Source organism: Trachurus trachurus (genome assembly GCF_905171665.1).
Source record: "Trachurus trachurus genome assembly, chromosome: 17".
In the NCBI taxonomy this organism is placed as follows: Eukaryota; Metazoa; Chordata; class Actinopteri; order Carangiformes; family Carangidae; genus Trachurus; species Trachurus trachurus.
The window spans coordinates 29,131,341-29,156,703 of NC_139900.1; the positions used below are offsets into that span (position 1 = coordinate 29,131,341).

Consider the following 25,363-nt stretch of genomic DNA (forward strand, 5'->3'; position numbering starts at 1 on the left):
AATAAACGCAGGTTCCTAATAAACGCCTGTTGATTTGAGCGATTTAAGCAAATAAACGCCCAGGCCTTTATTTGAAGTTTTACGAACACAGATATAAATGTACTTAATATTATATATTAACAAATAACAAAGTGTACATTAGCAGCAAAAAGAAATAAATAACACTAGATCGCTGTAACTGTATTAAACTGTATAAAAAAGGAATGACTGGATCTGCCTCATTCATCCGATATCCGATCCGGGTATTGGATCGGTGCATCTCTAAATATAACACAACTTTCTTTATTCATAATAAAGTTCAGAGTCCACAGATAAAGTGAAGGTTTTGTGGGTAAATTCTCATCTTCACTCCACTGTAACCACCTAACTTTAAATTCTCAACTCATATTCAGCTAAATGTGTGATAACATACCACTCCAGGCAGCTCCAGTTACTTTCTTTCTGTCAATTCAGTATTAACTGCAGGCAGAGGAAAAGACAGAGATGTGACTGCATTTGAGGACTCACTCCTCTCTTTTTCTTTGAGAAGAGCAGGGTGGGTAGCAAAGAAGCCCCAGAAGAGTTTCCTGTGTAAAAAACATGAGCTGTTTTTTCCAGACTGCTTCCAAGGACATGATTTAGAGGTCACCTCTCCTTTCCCATGGGCAAACAAACATGACGTCTCTCCATCTCAACCCCACTTTCTCTCTCCTCCTCCCTCTGTCTCACCATGGTAACCCATTACATCCTACACATTTTCAGCCGTTTCACGCATCGAAAACAGAAAGTGATGGCACAGAGCTAAGAAATGAATGGCATGGCGAGTAATGAGTCAGTCGGTACTGTGGTAATATGCCATTATTTTTAATGAGATGTGAAACAGAGTAAAAAAAATGGATGGAGAGTAATGCATTGTCTTTATTTTATCTGCTAAGGTTGTTGAAGCAAATGCAATCACACCGAGGGGCTTCGTATAAGTGTGTTTCAGTGCGGTTGGGGAACATCTTGTGGGTAAACAGTTGAGTGAGCAGAGCGATGAGCGAGGTGTGTGTGGACACGCTTTTAATGAGCTGAGAACAAGAGTTGAAGGCGAGAGAGAGCGAGAGAGAGAGAGAGGAACGTAGGACGAGGGAGAAGAGGAGAAGTACTCTCTGGAATACCTGTATCAGTCTGGGCAGAGGTCAGGCTCCTCTACCAGCTGTCACCTCTCCCTCCTCAACTCCATCATCCTCTGGGAAAATTCCATTTTTGGAGTGTATGTCAGCGCCTTTCTGTGTCTAATGCCAGAAATGTTCTTATTGACATCTTCAACACAGGAGAATTAACGCACACAGAGTGTTTTGTTTCTTTAGCGAAGACATCGACTTCATTTATTCATGGTCGATAAGCAGGTTAAGAGACGATGGTGTGAGGAGACAAGAGGAGAGATGGAGGGATGGAGCGAGATGACGGCAGAGGAGAAGAAGCCTTTTCTATCGTTTGATGGTAATTAGTACACGCAGGCTCTTGTTCTACGGAAGCTGCTGCTCATTTGAGTGCTCCTCTGAAGCCTTTGAAATGTGAGGTAATAGGAGGGAGGTAGCTGCATTTTGTTATGGCAAATACGATTACGCTGCTACATTAACGGCGTGAATCCATTTACAATAAATATGTACAACGCTCTCCCGCCACACGAGGCTGAAACAAAAGCTCGGCTGACGCACACATAACAAATGATTCTGTAACGTCGCTGCTGAGCATTTCTGTGGAGAGAGCTTTCACCTGTGAGCAGGCGAGATGAAAAAGCAACATGCTTTATTTTGTCAAGGGTAAAAGACCTTTTAAGAGGAAGTCCTCTTACCGCACTCTTTCTTCGGCTCATCTGATCGGTCCTTGCAGTCCTTGACAGAATCACAAACCTTGGAGCTGTCAATACATTCTCCATTCTTACACAGAAACTTCAGTGGACCCTCACATTTGGTGGCTGTGTCAAAAAAAAAGACAGATCAGTATCTGCATCATAAACTTCAGGAATTTTTATTTGCATATGCTACTCATGCATGCCAAGTGTGTGTCAAGTCAAATTGAATATCTCCAGTGGTTTTGCCCAATTATTGAAAGCTTGTATGAAAAAAAAAAAAAAAAAATTCCTGTTCAGATATTCATATCACACATAGAAAGTCAAGTGTAATAAAAGGGAACTTTAATTTGGTCCAGTTTCACAGTGCTGGGGCTTAATCTCCTGCAAAATAATTTTGCTCTACACTGGTAAATTATGCATCACAGTCAGAAGAGAGGAAATAAAATTGGCTTACAAAAAGCACTGGGCTGGATCCACACAACATAACATCAATGGTCATTATAGCAAATGACATGTCCAGATTGGAATTACCAATGTAATTCACACTAGTTTGCCTTTGACAACTGCTCAAGTTACAGTTTACATCCCTGTCTGTCCAGACTCAGAAAATATGTAGTGAAGACTTTGAAAGAACTTCACACACAAAAACTATTAAATGCATTTTCTTCTGGTAAAACGGTTATGACATTTGTGTCACCAGTTCTGTATCCAGAATCAATGTTGTAGTAACCCGAGTGGTTGCTTTACTTAGCAATAATACACGCAGATGTAGGGTACCGTGTTTGCTCTTTTACTCACATTGGCAGCTACATACACACATGGCACGCATTAGCCAGCAGGCGGAACATTGCATGTGCAACACGACAGGTGTGCCTATTTTACCAGGGCGGGGGAACACGAGCCCACTGACAAAGGTTCCGGGGGTGACGCCCTCTAACGCTAGCCTCGTAAACCAGCCGCTCCCGGAAATGCAATTCATTTCATTTCTGAGGGAGAGTCTGGCCTCATCCCCGTTGTAAGCGTTTGGGGTGGGCGGGAGCTGGGCGGGAGTAGTAGCGTTGACAGACAACCCCATTCAGCCAATCAGCAAGTTGGTGTAGTGACGGGGCTTTGCACCAGTCGGTCCCTGATTGGCCAAAGTGCTGTGTCAATCACAGCGGCGACGCTGATTGGCTCGGCCTTCTGAGGGTTTCAGGCCAAACGGTTACAACGGGGATGAGGCCAGACTCTCCCTCAGAAATGAAATGAATTGCATTTCCGGGAGCGGCTGGTTTATGAGGCTACTCTAACGCGGCAGTGATCTACATTCACTCTGCAACAAATGTCAGATTAAGGTTGACCTTTGACCTTTTGGATATAAAATGTTGTCCAATGACCTATGACCAGCAAAATCCAATCAGTTCATGATATAGTGATATTATTTTGGCATATTTTATGAAATTCCCTCAAGGTGAGATATCGTGTTAATGAGACTAGGATGGACAGATGGACGACCCATGAAGGCTCCAGCTCAGGCTTTGTATCCCGCACTGAGGTATAAAAATATCATGTGGAAAGCTGTAATTTCTTCCTGCTTCATTGGTTTTTAAAGCAAACCACAAGCTGAGATACAGAAATTTAAACTGAAACGAGAAAACTGAGCAGACACGCAAATATACAATTACATAATCACTATAACACAGGTTGACATTTCTGAAAAGTAATTTACAAATATAAATAACTGTAGACGCTGCAACAAATAGGAAGTAGATTCAAATGGACACATCCATAAAACAAGAGGACAGGTGAACCGACACTGAGGAGGAAGGGTTGTGGCAGGCGGACATGCAGACAGTGATGACAGCAGTACCCACCGTTGACACAGCCAGATTCATCGCTGTGGTCCAGACAGTCATGGACCTTATTACACTGCTTGGTGCCGTGGATGCAGGAACCGTCGCCACACTGGAACTCATCGGGGCGACACGTCAACAGGGCTGGAAAAGGTGCACAAAAACACTTAGATGAAATTCAGGCTTCTGGCTCTGTCTATATCCATTTCTACTGTTTTAATGGCTGTTGCTACACCAGGCACATGGTTCAAATGGGTTGTAATCCTCAAAATACTCATGTGAGTGTTTTCAGTGTAACATGCAATAAACCAATCAGAGTGCTATCTCCCATTCCTGTTAAAAGCCAGGCACACTGGCACCTGAGCAGATTGCTGTTACACGGTAATGGCACCGTGTTTTTGACACAGAATTAGATTCTATTTGTGGAGAGTTGATTATACATTGACCACTGACTTAATGGCCAGCGCGCCCAATATGGTACATGCATGTAGCAACTCTGTGCACCCTCAAGGACACATCAATGCTCTGTGAACAGCTCTTTGATGTTATTTTGATGTTATGATATTTTAAGTGAAAATTAAATTTTGGTTCAACATGGTATTGCAGTGAGATAAATTCAGTCTTTAGTGGGAAATGTGACAGATTCGACAGGTAGTACTGTTCAGCCTCACATCTGTAAAGCATTGGCAGCGTTATACAATACTTCACATCACAAAGTATCCTTCAACCTGTCCCACCTGATTGGATAAATCAGGCGGAACAGGTTGAAGGATACTTTGTGACCATCTGAAGTGCATTTTCAGTTCACTCTGCTTGGCTTCACAGGCAGAGTGTATGCTCTCTGTGCGCCTACCCATGTTACTTGATTATAGATTTCAAAATCATAATGCACACTTAAAAGCTCTTGTTGGTTTATTAGGGGTATAGCATTCAGTTTCTAGATCGGAGTTGGTCAGAAATGCACCTACTGTAAGACCAACAGGCTCAGGGTGTTCAAATGGGTGTGTTTGCTATTCTGTCGATCTGAGAGTAGAAAAGACACTCGAGTCTTGCTACTTTGTGATCCTAAAATCCCTTCTAACACCAAAACCAAGTTGAAAAATGTTGCTGCAGCCGATAGGTTTTATCAGATCTCTCCACTTTCACTTGTTAAGTAAAGCCGAGAAATTTGCTAACGTGCAGTAACATATAGGCTTGGGCGGTATTGCGGTAATACTGTATACTGCAGGTGTTTAAAAATAGCAACAGTATCAATTTCAATACCGTCATGAAAAAATGCAAAGCACTTATATAGGAGATAAGGATTAAATATGAAATAAAAGTAATTTAATGTCTAAAATTGATTATATGTCCAGTAGCACTTATGTGTGGTTGAATTTTCAGTTAGTTTAATATGTTACGTTTTTGAAACGTCTGGAACAACATCGGAAAAAGTCGCTCTTGACAAGGAAAAAAAAAAAAAATAGGGACCGGACCTGCCGTGCCGTGTAAAAAAACAAAACAAAACAAAACTGACAGCGAGTGCGTGCCATGACTTCCTGTATCTGGCCCTTCAAAATAAAAGCCCTATACCCTCACATATACAGTTCGGTCATATTGATTTTGACTTAATTTTGACAAGACAGGGCTCCAAATGTATTTTGTTTTTTTCCTGCGACCAATCGACCAATGAGATTTTGGTCTGCTAATGTTTAGCCCTAGTATTCAGTTTCTGAATGGTGAAGACACAAGCCAATGTTTGGTAATGCCACTTACGTCATCATTTTTAATTAGTCACGGTAATACCGTATACCGTGGTAAAATGTGGAGGAAGTTTGACGGTATCAAAATTTGGATACCGCCCAAGCCTAGTAACATAGTACACTGTACTTCTATCTGTTCCCAGCCTGTGCTCGGTGCCGCCTGTAGGACAGAGACTGTTAACCTGGGGGTGTGTGATGAATTATTTTCAATATAGTAATGCAGCCCCACCAAGTTTCATTAATGTCTCAAGCACAGACAAGCTTTTCATCAACAGGGCACAGTGTGCTCATATAACTCCTCTCTAAACCACACTAAAAGGCAGTATATATGACTGAGGGAGATATGATTTAATGTTATCCTAAGACGAGCAGGACACAGGGAGTGTAATGGAGGCTGGGCTGCTGTAGCCTGGACACACATTTGCACACACGGATGCACGTATACACAACGTGATGCTGAGACTAGAGATCAATCTAAAGATCTAACTTGACAATATCCTGCTGCAACGGTGTGCACAATTCATGTACTTTAAGGGACAAGCAGCAAATTTTGTTTTCAGCTCAAGAGTGGGCGGGGGATTACGTGCTTGCAGATAGGCTATTCCCACATCAACCTATAGAAGAGGTAGTGAAGGTAGGAATGGCTTCTATGGTAATCGGTGGTAAAATACAAGGTGGGTCGTCTTCACGCCTCTCCCTTAATGCAGAGATATAGCTGGTTAACAAAACATCAATCTCCTGTAAGAGCTGCTTATATGACACTGTAGAGTGTGAGTGGTGGGTTTGAAGTGTGCACCACACATCTTGATAATGAATAGTGGGACTATCTGGGCTTCACACTCAGGCTTAGTAAGACGGAGGCTTCAGGGCTCCCCCATCCATGACCAGCTAATAGGAAAACCTGTTTTATCACAAAGCCTCATCTTCATGCGGTGTTTATCAACAGAAACACATTCTTTATCCGACACATTTAGTAAAAGAAAACAAACAAACACCTAAACCAACTCCCAGCAGAGTGGAAATGTGCTAAATGACAAAGTAACACCTCAGAAGAGGCAGGAAATATTGTTTGTTGAGATCCCCCCCCCCCACTCTCCAGTCTCATATCAGACACATTATCTTACTGAGGTGTAAACTGTCCACATACAGATAATGTATAACACAACTGACCTCCAGTTGCACTCCTGAATGTGTGGGGAATTGATTGCTGTGTAGCCATCTTTGAATACGATTTTGTGCGGTAATACAGCATAGAATCAAAGAAAACAACCACAACTCGGCAGCCTTGAGCTGCAGCGATGTGTACCACCTCCATCCTACAGACTAATTCTATGGTGGCCCTGAGAGCTCAATGCACTGTGACTCAAGAAACATATGCAAAGAGAGAAAATACTAAGAAATTCAGGAAACATCTTCATCAGTTTGACAATATATGCACTGTAAATACACACAACACACACAACACAATGTAGTGTTTTATTCATTTGTGTATGTTTTCTTAAGATGTTTTCAGTTCTCTATGTATCTGGAACTGACAAAGAGAGAACCAAATATATGTTAAGATTTTATACTATTTGTTCTCTGTACTCCAGGATTAAATATTTATTATCAACGGAACGCTTAAAAATCAAGTCTATTTAATGTGTACAATGATCTGCTTACAATTATACAGCAGTTCCTACAAAGTAATTTGATTGGATCAGAGACAGCCCATGAGAGCTGATGTGGAGAACAGCACTAGGACTTTTTTACTGCATCATGCATGTATCACTCTGCTTTACAGGTGTTCAATTAACTGATAATTAGCCTCACATTAACAGTTATTTATCTTAGATTGCTAAAAGGATGACTATAATTACAGAGGGATTAACTGAATTTAATTACATAAGATTATCAGAGGAGGATGGAGGGAAGGACAGAGGCCTGGATACATTCAGAGCACACAAGTAAAAACATTAGCAGGCTAGGCTGTGTTTCGATCCACAGTGTACATAGATAGTGCTCCCTACTCCCTGTTCAGGGAATATCAGGGAACGTCCTCCACTGGGAACATCCTGCAACATCACAAACACATTTCCTTGACCTCCATCTGTCACCCTGGTAACGTAAAATACCGTGGATATGTGTTGCTGTGTGTTACATTTTACACAACAACAATAAAATGTTGAATAATTGAAACCAAAACTCTCACTATTAGAAAATGTATTCTATTGAAATGTATGTAACTATGTTACGAACAAATCAATGATCAATTTACAAGCAGGTGCAATGGCTGATGGGAAATCTTCTTGTCAACTTGTCAACGCTGTTCCTCCCAGCTCAGTTCAGTTTCCCTTGAAATAATGAACCTTTGCTCTTTATAGTTAGGAATCTTACTTAACATGGCTGAACACCGTGTAGTCCACTTCATCGGGAACTACTAGGAGATTTGAACACACTTCTAGTCTTCAGGTTAGGAAAATGTTAGTGTTGCTATCAACAGTGCTGCAGAACAGTTTGTGTTAGCGTAGCTAAATAACTTATGATTATACTGTACTGTTATTATGTGCTTGTAGAGCTGTTATATACTGCACAAGCAATACTCCACTGGAGCCCTGGCTGTGACTGGATTGTAGGTATGATATTGCTTAAGTATGACGTACGACACAGCCTCTTTATGTAACCTTGGTTACACATGTACTGTAAAGAGTTGCATTGCATTGGAATTATCTCTCAGCCCAGTTACACATGCTGTACAAAAATCCTCAGACACAGCAGCGTGCAAGACAAGAGAACGACCTTCTGAGTACAGAGAGATGTGATACAATAGAGAACATGAAGCTCTCAAAAGGTAAAATAAAAGAAAGAGAGACAAGGCCACAGGGGAGAAAAGCTACAGTATCTGTGGAGACATAGAGTGAGAGGCAAAGAGAGGAAACAGGAAGAGAAACTCACGGCAGTCAGACTCATCAGACTTGTCCTTGCAGTCCGGGTCTCCATCACATTTCCAGGTCAGTCTCACACACTCTCCATTGGCACAGCGAAACTCTCCAGCGGTGCAGTTTGCCCTATGGTTGGTCAAGTAGGGGACCCCGTCCCCGCCGCAGCGCTCTGGCCCCTCATCTGAGCTGTCGGAGCAGTCGGGATCTCCGTCACAGCTCCACATGAGCGGCACACACTCTGAGGTGTTACAGCGCAGGTGGTTGGGCCCGCAGGTGAGGGGGGAGGTGCATTTGAGCTCATCGCTGCCATCTCCACAGTCGTCATCCCCATCGCATACGTAGACCGTGGCCAAGCACTTGCGGTTTGCGCACATGAACTCACCAGTGGGGCAGGCCTTGGCATCTGGGAGACCAACAGAAAGATGGAAACCATTAGAGTGAGGGGTGAAGTGCAAATGAGAGTCTGCAGGGAACGGGGGGGGGGGGGGGGGGGGGGGGGCATGAGAAATGTTGTGTACTTGTTTATTTTTCATGCCTGTTATCACAACAGCACTCCTTTTAAAATGGTGTGCTGAGTTTCCTGCTCAATTTGTTTTTTTCATTCCCATGCTCCTGTAAAGCATTGTGTCTGATTGGTATAAATACACTTGGTCCTTTAATAGCTTACAAGTGGAATCTAATGGATAATATAAAGGACTGACCAGACTTTACAGACTGCAACAATTGAACAAGTAAAGACAGTCTGAAATGTATAGATCATGTTGGGTTAAATGAGCTTCAGATACAGGGGCCCAGGAGGAGATTATCAGACAGACTCATTGGTATCATAACAGGGGAGGAGACAGGAGAGCTGAGGAGGAGGGAGAGGGGATGACAGAGTCTTCTTCTCCTGAGGAGCGACAGAAAATAGACAGCACTCTCTCTCTCTCTGTCTCTCTCTGATGGGTCATTAGCACACATGCCACCATATTAGTCAGAGTTGACAATAAATGTGAATCTCCCTCAACGAAGAGGAAACTAGCACCGGCCCTTGTCCCTTCCTACGTGACTTAAATGTTTCCGAGCAGGACGGTGAAGTTTGCTCTGTGCCTGTCGTCTTCATGAAGCCAACCTCCAGGCCTCCTTAAATCCTTCTCTCTCACTCTCCAGCTTCCTCTAGCTCTAGCCATGCCTGGATATCTGGCAAAAAGCACTCAGGCTGTGAAGAGTGTTGGGGGTTCCCACAGTGAGCGGCAGCACAGGGAGAAGCACAATTTGATATTTACACTAAACCACAGGGAGTTCAGCTGCAACACTGCTGCCTTTGGCTGTTAGCACTGCTGTTAAGGTTTTTTTTTTCTTAGAGTATCAGTATCAGCAGTGACCTGCAGCAGAGAGCTCACATCTCTCCAAATATCAGCCATCTTGCACATCCCTCATCCCTCCTTCAATTGAGGATCAAAGTGGAAATCAAAATATTTGTGGATGCTAGTAGTTTCTGCTGTACTACATAGTCAGTTGAGGAAAAACACTGCAGTCATGCTAAGTACAGTAGCTAAACCCATCCCATCCTGTCTTGTTGTGGTAGCAAGTCACTGTAGCGTCCAACCTGCTCTCTGGTCAAGAGAAACTCACATTTAGCACTTTTAAAAAGCTACAGTAGGTGAATAGAAATACAAAATATCTCCTGAACTATAATCAAACAGAAACTAAACTGCTTGTACAAGAAAACAGAGAACCATGTGCGTTCCCACGTGACGAGTTAAACTGGGTGAACATATCCTCAGCTTGAAAAAACATCGTCCTAATTACTATCCTATGTAATTATACCATACGTTAAAGTCACTGTGTCTTTTTTTTCTTTGTAAACATTTAATCACTTTACTGCTGCCCTTGTGATTGCCACAGAGGCACAGGGAAAATGAAAAGCGTGTGTTGCTGATTCATTAATATTAAACAGGCTCCATCAGATTCTGATGTATTTTACAACTACTCTCCCTGTTATGCCCCTGCCCTCACTCCATACTAATTTGGCACTAAATAATTAAGGAGACTCAACAGACATGTGCATTATTACACAAGGGGAAGACCATTAGTAATGTACATGAATGGCCTGGTTACACTTGAGAGGGACTTTGTTTTCCAGCGGGGGCTCTGTGTAAATTAATTTCAAGACTTTTGAGCAACTTTGAGACCACAGACTGCCTGTGTGCGATGATGTTGTACAAGCCAGTGGGTTTTAAATTGTAAATAAACCACAGTGGGAATCACTCAGTGGGTTGTTTTGTCAGACTTATCATCCATCTATTGGCTTAATTGTTTATGGCAGTTTGATTAAACAAGAAAAATAACACACTTGTGTACGGTAGATTCATAAAGTATTCAGACCTCTTTACAGTACTGTGAGCTTGAGAGCTTCAAAAATTCTGTACAGAGATGAATGAATCAGCTGGAAGGAGACCAGCTAGACTGACCAATACCAACCTTGTGATGAAGCACAGTGGTGACACGTCATGCTATTGTGCACAGTTCACCTTTCAACACGACAATGACCTGAAGCACTACACAAGTAAGTGTTGTAGTGGATAATGAAGAGTGGGATAAACTGCTAAATCCAGGTGTGCAAAGACATTTACCCAAGAGGCTCCAATTACTGCCAAAGATGTTTCTATTAACTACTGAGTTAAGGGTCTGAATTGTAAATGACAGATTTACATTTTTTAATAGACTGGCATAAATTACATTACTTTGTCATTAAGGAATATTGAGTACAAACCTATGGACAAAAAAAATAAAATTACTCTAAAATGAGAAACCTGTTTTAACTTTCTGAAACTGTTCATGGACTCACATCTCCTCTGGGCCTTATTTTTTATTACTCGGTTCACCAACTTTAAAAATGTCTACAAACAAGCTTCGTTTTTTATAAAGGCAAGAACATCTTTGGGTCTGAATATAGAATGAAATAGAAGTGATGCAATATTGGTTAACAAATATAAATTCACCAGGATATTTACACCGGTGACTTTGGCTGGCAGTTTTGATGATGGGAGACTGTTGCCAGCAGCAACCAGTGGCTCAGATGTAGAGGCAAGAGATGAATGGTTGTTCCACTCAGATTAGCATTGCAGCGTGTGTGTGTGTGTGTGTGTGTGTGTGTGTGTGTGCATGAAGGAACACTGTGAAATGTGAGTAAATTGTTTTTTTGTGCGGGAGGGAACGAAAGGGTGTGGCTGGATGAAAAGAACGACACGCAGGTTGTGTGTGAGCATGCAAAGAGTTATTTATTTTTTATCTGTGCACAAATACCTCCGAGCACATCAGTCACTGTCTGTGTAGCTCAGCATCCTCTGGGCTTTCTTAGATATCCACAGATTTAAACTGAAGGGACGGTTCAGACCTGTCTGCTCCACTCAGTGAGCCCAGTTCTGCTGTGCAGCTACAGCCACCGCGGGAAGGTCGGTGGAAGTACTGCAATACTACTACTGCTACACATATAAGACAAAGCCAGAGTAAACACACACACACACACGGCTGTCGAGACAGGTCACAATGCTTCACTGGGGGAAATAGCTCAGTGATTGACCTTTCCTGTGATGCCACACACATTTACAGAGCAAACACAGCCGTACTCGTACTGGAGGCTTGTCTCTCTCCACAGTAACAACCAAGTGAGGATAATAGAGAACAAGAAGTGGAGTTTTTAACCTCCTCTCTGGTATCATTACTGACTTCGCTCCACAGGGGATGGAGGAGATAGAATAAGTGCTGGGATGGGACACAATATGCAACGTTAGGCTTAACTATAAATCTACATTTACAATTAAAAGGCTGAAATGAAGGAGGAAATTTTGTTTGTGAAGCACTTAAGTCCTGTAAAACGGTCCCATGTGAAAGCTTCATCACTGGGGATGCACGGTGTCTGCCAGTTCAGTTCCACCACAGAGACAGTGAGACAGCTGTACGGAGCACAGGAGGTAGTTGTTTTCCTCATACTATCAAAGCAGCGTTAAATATGAATAAAGAAAACAAGCAAAACTACTACCTCACAGGAAAATCGTATGTACACACCAGGCAGTGTGTGGGTACGAACGCAAACACGCAAATCCAGACTGGCTCCTGTGCCTCCTATAGTGTATCCCAGAACACAGGCGAGCTCAGGAGAGACGCCCCGGTGAGTAAGTGCACATTAATCTCCACATCGCTGAGGGTTGAGGACACAGTTCCACTTTCTTGCAGAGCCTCTCTCTCTCGAGCTGCTGCTTAATGTAATGTTGATCAGGGAAAGCTTCCTCTGGTGAGGGGAGAATTTCTATTTAATACATAATTCATCATGTGGACGACTCAATTAGCAAGATGCCTCTGCAAGATTTACTTTTTCAAGTCTGCAGCGGGTTATGCACTCTGTAAATTTCTACTAATAGCAGAGCACACAAGGCTAACCGAATACGTTCCAGCTCAGTCAGTTTTGGGGAGCCTAACGTCTTTGTTCATAGTCGGTTAACTAAAGGTTCGTGTTGATGCTTTGACAACTTACTGGCTCATTACCCCACCAGATTACAGTGTGGATTTGTGACACGTGTCTAAATTTGAATAAGATTTAAATAAGATTTTGATTAAATATCCTAAATAATCAACATTTTCATATTTTATCCGGCAACATAAAATACCTCAGTACATATAGTCTGACCATTTTTACCATTTCCATAATAGTGCAATAGAGATAGAGAGAGAGACAGGGAAGTCAGGGAGAGAGAGGGGACGACATGCAGCAAATGGCCGCAGGTCAGATTCAAACCCATTGAGAACGTAAACGCCATCACACTGAGCATGGAAACTGATATAACTCAACCTTGTATAATGACTTTATACTTGCACTCCTGCACATTATTACTGACTTTCTAAGAGGAAAGACTTTTGAAGAGCTAAGTGTGCTAAATAAAAGACGGTAGCATTAGAACCTCTTCTTCCCTGAGCCCCCGGATACGGGGGCTCTCCGACAACACAACAACAACTTCCGCACAAGCAACAAGCCCGCAGCATACACACAGTATGCTACATATCAATAGAAAGCTGAGAATCTCCGCTAAACGCTCATATAAACAATTCGTAGGACCAACCAACACAGTTACAACACCGAGCGATCAAACAATTTGTCGCGAAAACACGAACAAACACCGAAAAACGCGCTAGAACGAGAAACCGAGCCAGTAAACAGCCTTCTTTGATCTGACCAGGAGCTAATTGTAGCCACACGATAGCAGACACTCCACAGATTCCAAAAATACCATTTCTATCCCTCTACGACCAAGTTTCACTGATCCAGCAGCCCAATACGATAAACAACAACAAGCGCATTTGGTAAAAACAACCAGAAAAGCATTCTTACCTTGGAAAAACTCGGAGCGAAAAGTGATTCTGCAGCTATAAACGGCGTTTAGTTTGAAGGACTACAACTCCCAGCATGCAACTCTACTTCCTCCCGTGTCTGTGTAGCGTATTTCCGGCTCCGGGTGCACGGCAGCCAGAGGCTGTGGGCTCCGACGCGCAACAACAGCCTGGCTTATACTGGTTCCCATTGGCTGCCAGTGCTGTCAGTGAAACCAACGTGGGTCTAGCTTCATTCTACTGGCTCTTACGGTTACAACGATAGGTGAATGACCCTGATTGGTCGATCGGCTGCAGCGCTACAGCTGCGCGTCATGAGCACAGCCAAACAGGCTTTCCCTGCATCCAGACGCAGCAACATAGTTCAAAGGAGAAATAGGCGGATTTTTAAAAAAAACTGTGGATTCTTGTTCAGTTAGTTCATGCACATTGTGTGAAAATAAAAATTAAACAATGGTTTATAGTGGCAGGTGGTTCCAAGCTGTGCCAAAAATGGACATTTTGGAAAGCTCGCCTGAATATTTTGTAGTAAAATCTCAATAATTTTATGCTGCTTCAATTAATCATAATCAACCACTGCAGAGACAATGTTCATATGTTGTACAATGATTTTATAGAGAGTTTTAGCTATGTTAGCATTATTCTAAAGGACACTCATCAAAAATATGATTTTTTTTTTAGGCGAGCATTGAATTTATTTCATTTTTGCTGTGTGCCATCTTCATTTACTCTTCACCAGTAACAGATATACTGATAATTACATATCTCAACAATCCTCAAAGTGTCCCCTATTCAATGACACCAAAATTATTCAAATAGACCTTGTGGTTGCAGAGATATACTCATTTTATTATTGATATGCAATTTTCGAGCAGAGGCCTGGAAAATAGGCTCAGGGAAGAACAGGTTTTAATTGCCAGTGTTTATTTTTAGCCAACGGTTAAATTTTTAAGGCTTAAAACATGATAAAAGTGCTTTTTATGAATCATCTTGGCGAACCACATGCATAAGTAAGAGCTTATTTGTTTCAACAGTCCAAAAGCTAACGCAAAGATCCCAGCGTCTTCTTGCCGGGGGAACCAGTGATGCTAACTTGTGGGTTGGCCTACAAAAACCTATCCTCCCTGCAGAGCTTGGTAAAGTCACAAGGTACAGTGAAGTGGTAAACTTAAAGGGAAATTTCGTTTTTTTTTTTCAACCTGGGCCCTGTTTCACATGATTTTTTGTATACATGAGTGATGGATAATACAATTATTGAGGTGGCTGCAGTATTGAGCAGGGCAGGCAGCCTGCAGCCCAGCTAGCGCTCTTCAACCGGGCAAGTGGCTCCCATCAAAGTTCGCCCTATAAACGGGCATTTTTTTCACACTGACAGGCTCAGATAGTTACAATGAGTGTCCAACAACATACTAGAAAGGAGAAATGAACGTATGTCGCTGTTTGTTGTGATCTGTGCCCAAATCTCACCACGCTAGAAATCTCGTTCTAAAATCTTGCGATAACTCGCGGCAAAACACCGGTGGGGAATACTGTTACAGTACCTGACTGAGGGAAAGAGAGACGACCAGAGTGATTTTCTGTTGGATTACCAAACACTGTTACTTTATGTTGTGTATTGACAGCCTAAGTTTGTCCCTACAGGGATACGGTTACGCCCCCGTGTCATGTGTTGTGAAGTGACGTCATGTTTCCTGTGTCCTGAGTTGAAGTGCAATACATGCAGACGTGCAAAGCTTCCTGGTCTCCCGTTTCCTCATTAATAGTTATAATACTAAACGACAAAGTATTTAACACTTTAGTTTTAAATAAAAGGTTTAAAAAAAAAGTCATGGCTGAATTTTTGCCCGATGTGGACGACGTGGATGAAAGGGATTTCTAGCGTGGTGAGATTTGGACACAGATGACAACAAACAGCGACCTCCAGCTAAAGGTAGCGACATACGTTCATTTCTCCTTTCTAGTATGTCGTTGGACACTCATTGAGCTATCTGAGCCTGTCAGTGTGAAAAAAGATGCACCTTTATACGGCGAACTTTGACGGGAGCCACTTGCCCGGTTGAAGAGCGTGAGCTGGGCTGCAGGCTGCCTGCCCTGCTCAATACTGCAGCCACCTCAATAATTGTTGATTATCCATCACTCACGTATACAGAAAAACATATGAAAACAGGGCCCAGGTTGAAAAAAAACTAAGTTTCCCTTTAATGTGACTGGAGAAAAAAAAGAGCCAACTTTGCTTGGATTTTTCTCTGGTGGGTCAGGTCATAAGAACTGCCCAGTAAATGTGAATTCACGTCTACAACTATTGATTTGTTTTTGATTTGTCAGTGTTTACATGAAACTGACCACACGTGTTGCAAAAACCAGAGTGTGGTTGTTTCCATCCCCTTTAATTAAAGAGCACAAGACCACAACACAGAGGCGGTGAGGTGCTGCTTCGATCTAAAATGATAATCTGGTCATTTATACTCCTGGACACTCATGATGAGTCGCCTGTCACACTAAAACACAACAGGTGTGAAAGAGAAAAGATGAACAAGCCACTGTTTCATCTCAGATGATGTTGATTCTGCTGGGTACAGCTCTTAAGGATTCCCCTCAACATTGAATGCCCAGCTTTCTGTAGTGGTGACAGGGTCTTAATTCGTGCTTCAGTATTTTGAATGAAGTGCTTCCACACACAACTCTGTCACTTGGATCCACATTTCCAGCTGTGCAGACTGAGGCTCACAGCTGAGCCTTCGCTGGCAAGAACAAAATGCAACAGGAAACACACACTGTTCATTAAAAAGCTTCATTCTCACTCTTGTACGACTGCAGCTGTGTCACTTCACACATCTTTGTTCATTCATCTTCTCTCTCTCAACCTAAACATACAGCTGAGTTAATGCTGCTTTGAAGTCAATTCTCCAGCTGCCCGCATGCCAACAGCTAGCCCGCAACGAAACAGACGCACTGAGACACTGGTAATTTCCATCACTCCTTCCGTCGCCTTGCGTCATGACTGTAAATGTGAGAGATCTGCAGCAAAATTGGTGCTGCCGTGAGGCAACATTCAAAACTTTCTTGCCCTTTCACAGCATCAGGTCCAATCACTTTTCAGATAGCTGGCCTGAGCAGCGCTTCACACAGCTCATTTGTGATGCTGCCCAGCACCGTGCTGCTGCTGGGGACAGCCTCTTCCTCCTGGTCATGCTGAGCGGTGTTTACCTCTGGTGGGATTTTGGCCTTTGCCTGGGTGGGTGGCAGCCTGCTGCCTGCCCTCATGTCCCCACTGAGAAGCTTAAGACTGCCGCATCAATACAGACATTAGAATGAAAAAAGGATTAGCACAGGCTAGACTGCGTCTCAATGGACAGCACAGTGAAAAGCCATCTAAGCTAAGAAGGCATTAGATCTAAAGTCGATGGAATCGCTACTACTTGCTCTGGCATGAGTGCGTGGGGCCACTTTGAGGCGAGGACTCTTTGACGGGCCACTTAACAGGCTGATCTGGCAAAAGAAATATCTTTACAACTCTACAAATTAGAAGCTATTGTAAATTAAGACCTTTAAAGAGAAATGGGTAAATATTTATCCAAGAAGTAAACTTTTTTTTTTTTATTTAATGCCAAATAAATTTGGTTTACTCCTCAAATAAATACTCAAAATTGAGTGTATTAACAAATAAACTTGAACTGGTTAGATGCCAGGCTGTCACACTCTCAGCAACCACCCACTCACATACAACTGAAACGGAGCAGATATCTGTAAAAACAAAAATCATTTATATAGGATAATAAGGAGATGGCTTTTTTCTCTCCCCCTGTGTATTTGTCGCCACGTGCCATTTTACACAATCTTCAAAGTCTGAGCACCACACCCCCCTGAGCTCTGTTGCCTCAATCAATTTTTCTTGACGTGAAGAGGCAAGGGAGAGAGAAAAGAAGGAGCCGATTCTTCACGGCTCCTCAGAAGTAGGGCAAGGATAGTCCCTGCAGGGGTTGTCAGGGGGGAGGGGGCAGCCGCACGGTTGAGTCGTCTGATTGGTTGTATAGGGGTGATGTCATTTTTGATGGTTTTGAGAGCCCTGCAGTGGAAAGGCTAAAGACTAAAGGTTCAAAAATGTGACGACAGAAGCATCCAAACATCACCAGAAAAGCTGCAACATATCTGATATTCTCCAACTGGGGGAAAAAAAGAAAAAAGAAAAAAAAAGACATTGCACATCAAAGAGGACCTTGTTGTTGCAGCTGGCTTAAATCAAACCTCACTTCAAATCCCTCTAATTATATTGAGTATTTCCTACTGTGCTTTAATGTCTTAAGCCTCTGGATGATAAGCGAGCTCAGAGAGGATGAAACCCTCATACAAAAAAGGAGGGCTGTGATTTCTCTTCATTCTACTGACTTCAAGCCTCGTCAAGTCGTTCAATGCTGCACATCTGTCACGTCCACTATTTGAAACAGAGGTAGCGCATGCAGCAAAATAAAAGTAAAACCACCTGAAGCAATTACCCATGTGTTTTCTTATTCTTCTTTTCATTAAAGGGATAGTTCACCCAAAATTGAAATTTCACTCATTATCTACTCACCCTCATGTGGACTAAGGGCTGGGAGAAGTTTCAGAGTCCTCCGTGGCTTCTCTGAGTTACAGGGGGTCTCGGCGTAGCAGTGCATGTCCATATAACGGTTGCAAATGGATACCAACTGTCTTCGTAACAAAAAGACACACCAAAAAACATCCAGATACCTCCATAGTGCTCGTATGTATTGTCCGTCTTGTATTGAAGCCCCAAAATGCGAAATTGTCCCGAAGAAAATTTGATAAGTCTATATTTCAAGCTTGTTTGTAGCAGAAGCTCCTCTTCCCGGTTCGTCAAATTTGGACGAACCAGGGTCTGTCCTCTTCCCAGTTATTCCAAATTTGACAAACCGGGAAGAGGAGCTTCGAGAAGCTTCCGCTACAAACAAGCTTGAAATATAGTCTTATTTAATTTTTTTTCGGGACAATTTCGCATTTTGGGGCTTCAATACAAGACGGACAATACATACGAGCACTATGGAGGTATCTGGATGTTTTTTGGTGTGTCTTTTTGTTACGAAGACAGTTGGTATCCATTTGCAACCATTATATGGACATGCACTGCTACGCCGAGACCCCCTGTAACTCAGAGAAGCCACGGAGGACTCTGAAACTTCTCCCAGCCCTTAGTCCACATGAGGGGGAGTATAGATAATGAGTGAAATTTCAATTTTGGGTGAACTATCCCTTTAAAGACGAGAACTGATGCCCAACTTTGAGAAACTCACCGGAAGCGCAGTCCTCCTCGTCCGCACCGTTCTCGCAGTCCTTCTCCCCATCGCATCTCCATGACAACGAGACACACTTGTTGGTGGATCCCCCACAGTCAAATTTCTCCGGAGGGCATGTCTGTTTGCCTGTGGGTAGAGATAAAAGAGATATAGGGAGATTACCACAGTGGTTTTTATTGTCCTATAAAGGCAGCAACAAAAAAGACTACAAGACACCATTGGACTGGATTTCTGTCGCCCCCATGATGCAGTTAAAACTCAACCAGGACTCCACCACTCTGGCCAATTGATTTTACTGTCTGGACTGCATCTAAAGAGACATGCAGAAAGCTCATGAAATACAGCAAATGCACATTGGCTTTAGAGCAAAAGAACACCACCACCCCCCCTTCTCTGTTTTCCTGCCAATCTGCTCTAGTTGGCAGAGGGTGCGTTTGATCCAGATTACACTGCGTTTAATATGAAGCATGTTGTTAATTATACATTATACTTTGCTTATAGTCCAGCCTAAAGCATCCCAGCGTGAAATCAAAGGGTCAGTCTGCATGGCAAATCATTTAGCTCTTTGATTATTTCATTTTTAGATTATTTCTTGGTACACTTTTAATGGTTCCCATGTTCCAACTGTACTGTGGATTTTAAACTCATTATTATTAGTAATACAAAGGTGCGTACTGTTGAGGTTATGTTAATAATTTAGTTTTTTTTTTTTTTTTTTTAGCAATTTCAGATGTTTTCATTTGCAGCAAAGTATTTCTTTGGGATACTTTGAGGTATTAAAATGTTTTTGTTTTTTTTAACTGTTTCACCAATTTGCATGTTCCATTTTACAGTAATTAAATATTTTAACTGTTCATCCATTAGGCTAGGTTCTAAGAAAACTAAATCAACCATTTATCCATTTTAAGCTGATGTTTTAGCTTTCAGTATTTGCTTTTTCACACGCTATAGCTGACTTTCACACAATGTATACAGATTACATCTGAATGCATGGAAACTATTTTTTTCTTTGAATTCAAGCTAATCTATATTTAAATCTGAGCTACTGTCTTTATACACACATACTGTAGGCCCTAAAGTTTTTTATATCACCACCCTTTGCAAAGTTGCGTGTCAAGGTTAACTTTTGACAGTTATGTGGGCTCAGTGACACAGCTTCATTACAGCTGACAAACAATGTCACAGGAGGATCATTTGTAATGAGATGAACGAGAACAAACTCCATAATGAATACCATTTATGAAGTAAGAATAGAATATCTGATGCTGTCACTATAGCAATGTTAGCTGTAAACTGCACTGTGGGTAATTAGACCAGAAAGGGAGAATGTCTCTTGAGCCATATTTCTATGCAAAGCACATCTGTTCAGATGGAAATGCATTCATTACAGTGCTGCACTTAAGGTAAAATTGAATTCTATTCCAGCTAATGTAAATCCAATATTCAGTGGGCTTTAATTATTAAATGAACAACTGTATACAGTGTATTTCTATTACAATTAAGTCTGACTTGCAGAGTTTGTTTTAGCTTTCATCTGTGGTGCTATTATGTTACAAGTTGTTCTTTTTATTTGTTTGTTTTGATTTTGTATATTTCCTTTCCTACAATGTAAAATTAGCTTCTGTTGTATCAGTGAATTATTTCTGTCCAGGGTCACCGTGTACATTTGGGTGATTAGGGATTAGGGTATGTCCTGGACATGGTTAGGTGTTACATAATTACTGTACTACAGTAGTATAATGTATATTTCTTGAGATCACAAGGATATATTAACAGATATTCTCTCTTCTTTTTTTAAACAAAGATTTATGTTACACCCATATGATGTTTACATTATTTCCATTTCCACGGGAGGTCTCATTCTGTAACAAATAAAATATAACACATTTTTGAGATAACAAACATTTGTTTAGAACGATTCTTTAACTCTAGTTATAAAAGAGGTTGAAAACTAGAGTTGTCAGTGCTTTCTGACAAACATAGTTTTTCTTTTTCTTTCTTCATTAGGAACCAGGGGGTTAGAGAGACGTGCAATAAAGATTCCCAACTGGCGCCGAACCAGGATACAGCACATTGCCCTGATAGATCAACTTATAATAAGTGAGTGTGAACTCAAAGGAACAAATGTTAGATATCATCAGGACAACATAAAGCTGAAAGTTAAAGTGGTTGGTTGAGGTGAGTTGAGATCACCTCCATCACACTGTTTATAAAGGAGCCTGTCATGGCTGGCTGGCTGATGGTGACCCTGTAGCATGGAGGGGGGACACAGGAGACATGGGGAGACGAGGCTGGAGAGGCAGCTGGTGCCTTGGGAGACTGAGCAGCCAGAACGGCTGATGCAGCAGGGCCCTGACCCCGGGCACTCACAGAAAAAGCCCCGCCCACTGCGGTGTTGTTGGAGGCAAAGAACACCTCGGACTCAGGGAACATTTTATTTCTGAGGAGCGACATCTTCATTCAATCACGTTACAGTCCACAAATTGTAGCTCTAAGATAATTGCAGTATGAGGTCAGTGAAGAAAGGCTTAATGTAATTTGTGCTCTGTCACTCAACTAGGGCTGACCTTTTGTTTTTTCTTTTTTCCTTTTTGACACGGTTCTCATCGGCAATTGTTACATTACTGTAAAATGAGTGGGCTATTTGGCACCTGCCTGATTTTGGAGATATGCTGTGTTTGTTTGCCATTACTTTCATTATTCCCCCCCCCCCCCGTTACATTCGCGCACCCCCCCGGCCGTCGAAGCTTCGATTTTGATCGAATTTATGTCCGCGAAGCTTCGATTATCAAAATATGATAATCGGGCCAGCCCTACACTCAGCAATCAGTTGTAAGGACAATATTGTGCCACTGTTAAACCAGTGAAATGCATAAAACAACAGGGAAGCAAGAGATAAGCGTACCTCACACACACCTCCACCTGCAATCCAAGTCAGTTCCCTCTTGACTAATATTCAGGAACCAGTTATGAAAATTATTTTTAATTTATACTGTTTCTGCTTCATGAGCACAGGAAGTTTTGAGAGTGTATTACCAAGCAAAAAAACAAAACAAAACATTAATTTCGGAAGTGTGGCAGTCTTTGATGTTCCCTGCGTCAGTGCTAAATTCTTCATGCGCACAACAAGAGAGAAGTGACTAATCAGTGAAAAATTTGTCACTTATTTCGAGACATGACTGTCAAGTGGGCAAACAATTAAGCTTGTTTGCCCACTTGACAGACGGAAGTAGCAGAGGAAACTAAAGGGATGATGAGCCACAGTGAATGATTACAGCTGAGTTATGTGTAAGAAGCAGAAGACAGATGGCTGGTCAGAGAGAAGAGACAAAGTATTTTAGACATGTCTTAGATGAAAGAGATGAGGAGGTGGACTCTTTGAAAGTGCAAATAAGATGGTGTCAGAATAAATTCAAACTAACATAAGTCCACAAAGGACTTGACAGACAACAAGAAACAGGCAGAGAAAATGAAAGAAAGGGTGAGAGAGATCAGAGCAGGGGGGGGGGGGATTCAAAAGAAGGGAGAGATGCCAAGGGCAAGATACTGTACGTGAGACAAACTGCTGCCTGACCTTTCAGCTTTCTTATCCTAAAGCAAAATCAAAGCCAACCATACTGAGTGGAGAGAGATGAGGGAGGAAAAGGAGGTGGAAGTGCAGACTTGAGCACAATCTGAATCCACCAAGCGGAGGGCGAGCTGCTGTCCTGTCCTTTTGACTGATTACTCTTTAATGAAGCGTGAGCACAGTTTCCTCCCAAAACCAAACACAGACACAACTTCACTGCGACAAAGCAGGGAAACCTCGCTGCCTCTGATGACAGCTATTGATTGGAGAAACTGCAGATTTCATAAAGACATAGGTAATCTGTTTTTTTGCTTGAGGAGGAGGCAACTGAATAAAAAACAATTACTCAGAGACAAACTGACTTCCTCGCTGGTGTTTACCATCGGAGTGAAAAATGAGGAATCTCATCTCTGCTGTGGTGCTTTGGCAGAAGATCTGTTTAGACCCCAGGCAGTCTTCATCTCATCAGCACGGTGATATAACAGCTTTATTTTCATTATAAGAGGTGTACTGTCAAAGTTGTGTTCAGATCATTGATTCTGATTATGGCTGTTGTTAAATACTCTTAGTATTAAATGTCTGATTCAGTTGTGAACTGATATTGTGACATCGCTCACAAGTGACTGATAAAAGTTACAGTTGGTATAATTATAATGTAACTGCAACATGATGGAAACATTTGTTTTCTCCTAGAAGCCTGTGAATATTCTCATTTGTCCAGGTCATCGTTATCCCCATAGAAATTTAAGTCAAAAGCAACTGGACTTGGTTATTTTGTCTAGCGGGGTGTTCCCACCAAACGCGATGACACTTCATCGCGTGTCGAGATTACATGTAAAGTCAATGCAAACACGCGATTAGACGCGTCATCGCGCCGGGCGATGCGATGGACGCGATAGCGCGGCGCAATGGACGCGTTGGCCGCGAAAAATCGCCTCCATCGCGTCGCCCTGGAGCGTCTAGCGCGACGCGATTTCATTTGACGCGTGATTCAATCGCGTTCATCGCGTTTGGTGGGAACACCCCGTAGGAAGACGTTTCACCTCTTATCTAAGAGGCTTCTTGGATGAGAGCCCACTCCTTTGATGACAACAATGTCCACATCCTGGACAGAGAGGACAGATGGTTTGAAAGAGGAGCAAAAGAAGCCATCTATGTAAAACAGAGGATCCATCCCTAAACAGAGGAGGAGGTCTGAGACACCACCACCTATCTCCAATTTACAATGCTGCCCTTTTCATCCCTTCCCAGGAGATTCAACAATCTAATCTCAAAGAACTACTACTGTTCATGTGGCATACAGATCCATCAGTGGGGTAATATACCTAGGGCTGGGTATCAATCAATTTTTCGATACCGGTACCGATACCAATACCTTCACTTCGATACCGGTTCCTGAACGATACTTTTTTCGATACCAATTTTATAATATCAATTCTAAAAAAATTTAAATTACATTTCGCATTACGGTATATCTTGAGTTGTATTTTTCTATTTCAACCAGCAGCTTTTCTAAGGGTACAAACTACATTGCAGTCACTTTATTTAGATGAATTTTGCAACCTGAAAATATTACTTAAAACCACTTTCATACATTTTTTTTTGTAGTTGACATATTGAGGTTTTTAAATAGGCTAAATGTTTCTGATTTGTTGAGGGAAAATGCAAAAAGTGTTACAACTGTTCCTGGTCTCCCCTAAACATTACTGTCAGGTAGGCCTTTTTAAAAAAAAAAAAAAAAAACGGTCACGTGGTGGCCGCCGGCCGTGTTGTGATCCTCCAGAACACAGAGATGTCCAGTCCGCCCCTGTGTACAGCTACACTTGCGCCCCAGAACTTTGCGAGGAGAGGCAACGCTGCTCCGACGTCTGCTCCCTCTGTGCGCGTCGCGGAGCCGCACATACAGAGGCGACAGAAAGAGGCAGGAGGGACTGACAACATACATGAAGTTGCCAAGATCATAATCTGTATGTGCGCGTCGCGGAGCCGCACAGAGAGGCAGCCTCTCGGGAATTACGTCAATGAACGTCAACGAAATACCGGAGCATTCTGTGCAAAGCGCCAGTCAATTTAAGCACATGAAAAACAATGAAAACCGGACATTTTAATGAACAAACAAACAAACCCGGATGCCCTGGACAGGACGTAAAAGACATGTGCGGGTAAAAGAGGACGTTCACCCTGCATGCTCCAACCACGTAATGTTACAGCTGATCACCGACAGCATCTTGATCACGTGATTAACCTCTGGGTACCGAAACTTGGCACCGAAAAACGAGACATGTTTTGATACTCGGTACTACCGAAGCGTTTCGATCGGTGCCACAAAAGAACCAAAGTTCGGTACCCAGCCCTAAATATACCTACAGTATTATTATTATTATTATTTATGTTTAATGTTTAATATGATTTACATTCAGTACAGCTCATGTTCAGAGTGTGGTGAAAATTGTGTGTGTTTTATGGTGAGAAAAGAGTGGTTTGTTGTTTGAAAAATTTAGTTATCTAACAGTATGCAGTACCTAACTCTGACCAGCAGAGGGCGCGTTCGCTACACGGAGTGTGTTCAGGAACAAGGAAATCGCGCGTGAATACGTTCAGTGAATGAAAACACACACTTGAGTCTGAAGTTTCCGTATGTGTGTGGCGAACTGTGATGATAAAATAGATATTTTCTCTCTCTCTCTCACTTCTACCGTGCTTAATGATATGTTTGCAAACGGAAGAAGTAAGCATTGTAGGCTATCAACAACCTCCAAAACATAACCAAACTTGTGTATTGAATGGTGTCTGCCAGCCAGTTTATGTTTCAGTCATGTGTAA

At 42.2% G+C, this 25,363-nt stretch overlaps 1 protein-coding gene across 1 annotated transcript in view; it reads right to left on the reverse strand.

Annotated features, from left to right (window-relative positions):
* The window catches only part of LOC311000435 (low-density lipoprotein receptor-related protein 8-like), a gene marked incomplete at its 5' end in the record, with an annotated part of 105,350 nt that overhangs the window by 29,247 nt on the left and 50,740 nt on the right, over positions 1-25,363 (reverse strand). Inside the window, 4 exons of the mRNA XM_083991150.1 lie at positions 1,820-1,942; positions 3,673-3,795; positions 8,328-8,717; positions 18,970-19,098. Of these exons, the coding sequence (XP_083847276.1) occupies positions 1,820-1,942; positions 3,673-3,795; positions 8,328-8,717; positions 18,970-19,098 (765 nt within the window). The remainder of the gene's footprint in view (positions 1-1,819; positions 1,943-3,672; positions 3,796-8,327; positions 8,718-18,969; positions 19,099-25,363) is intronic.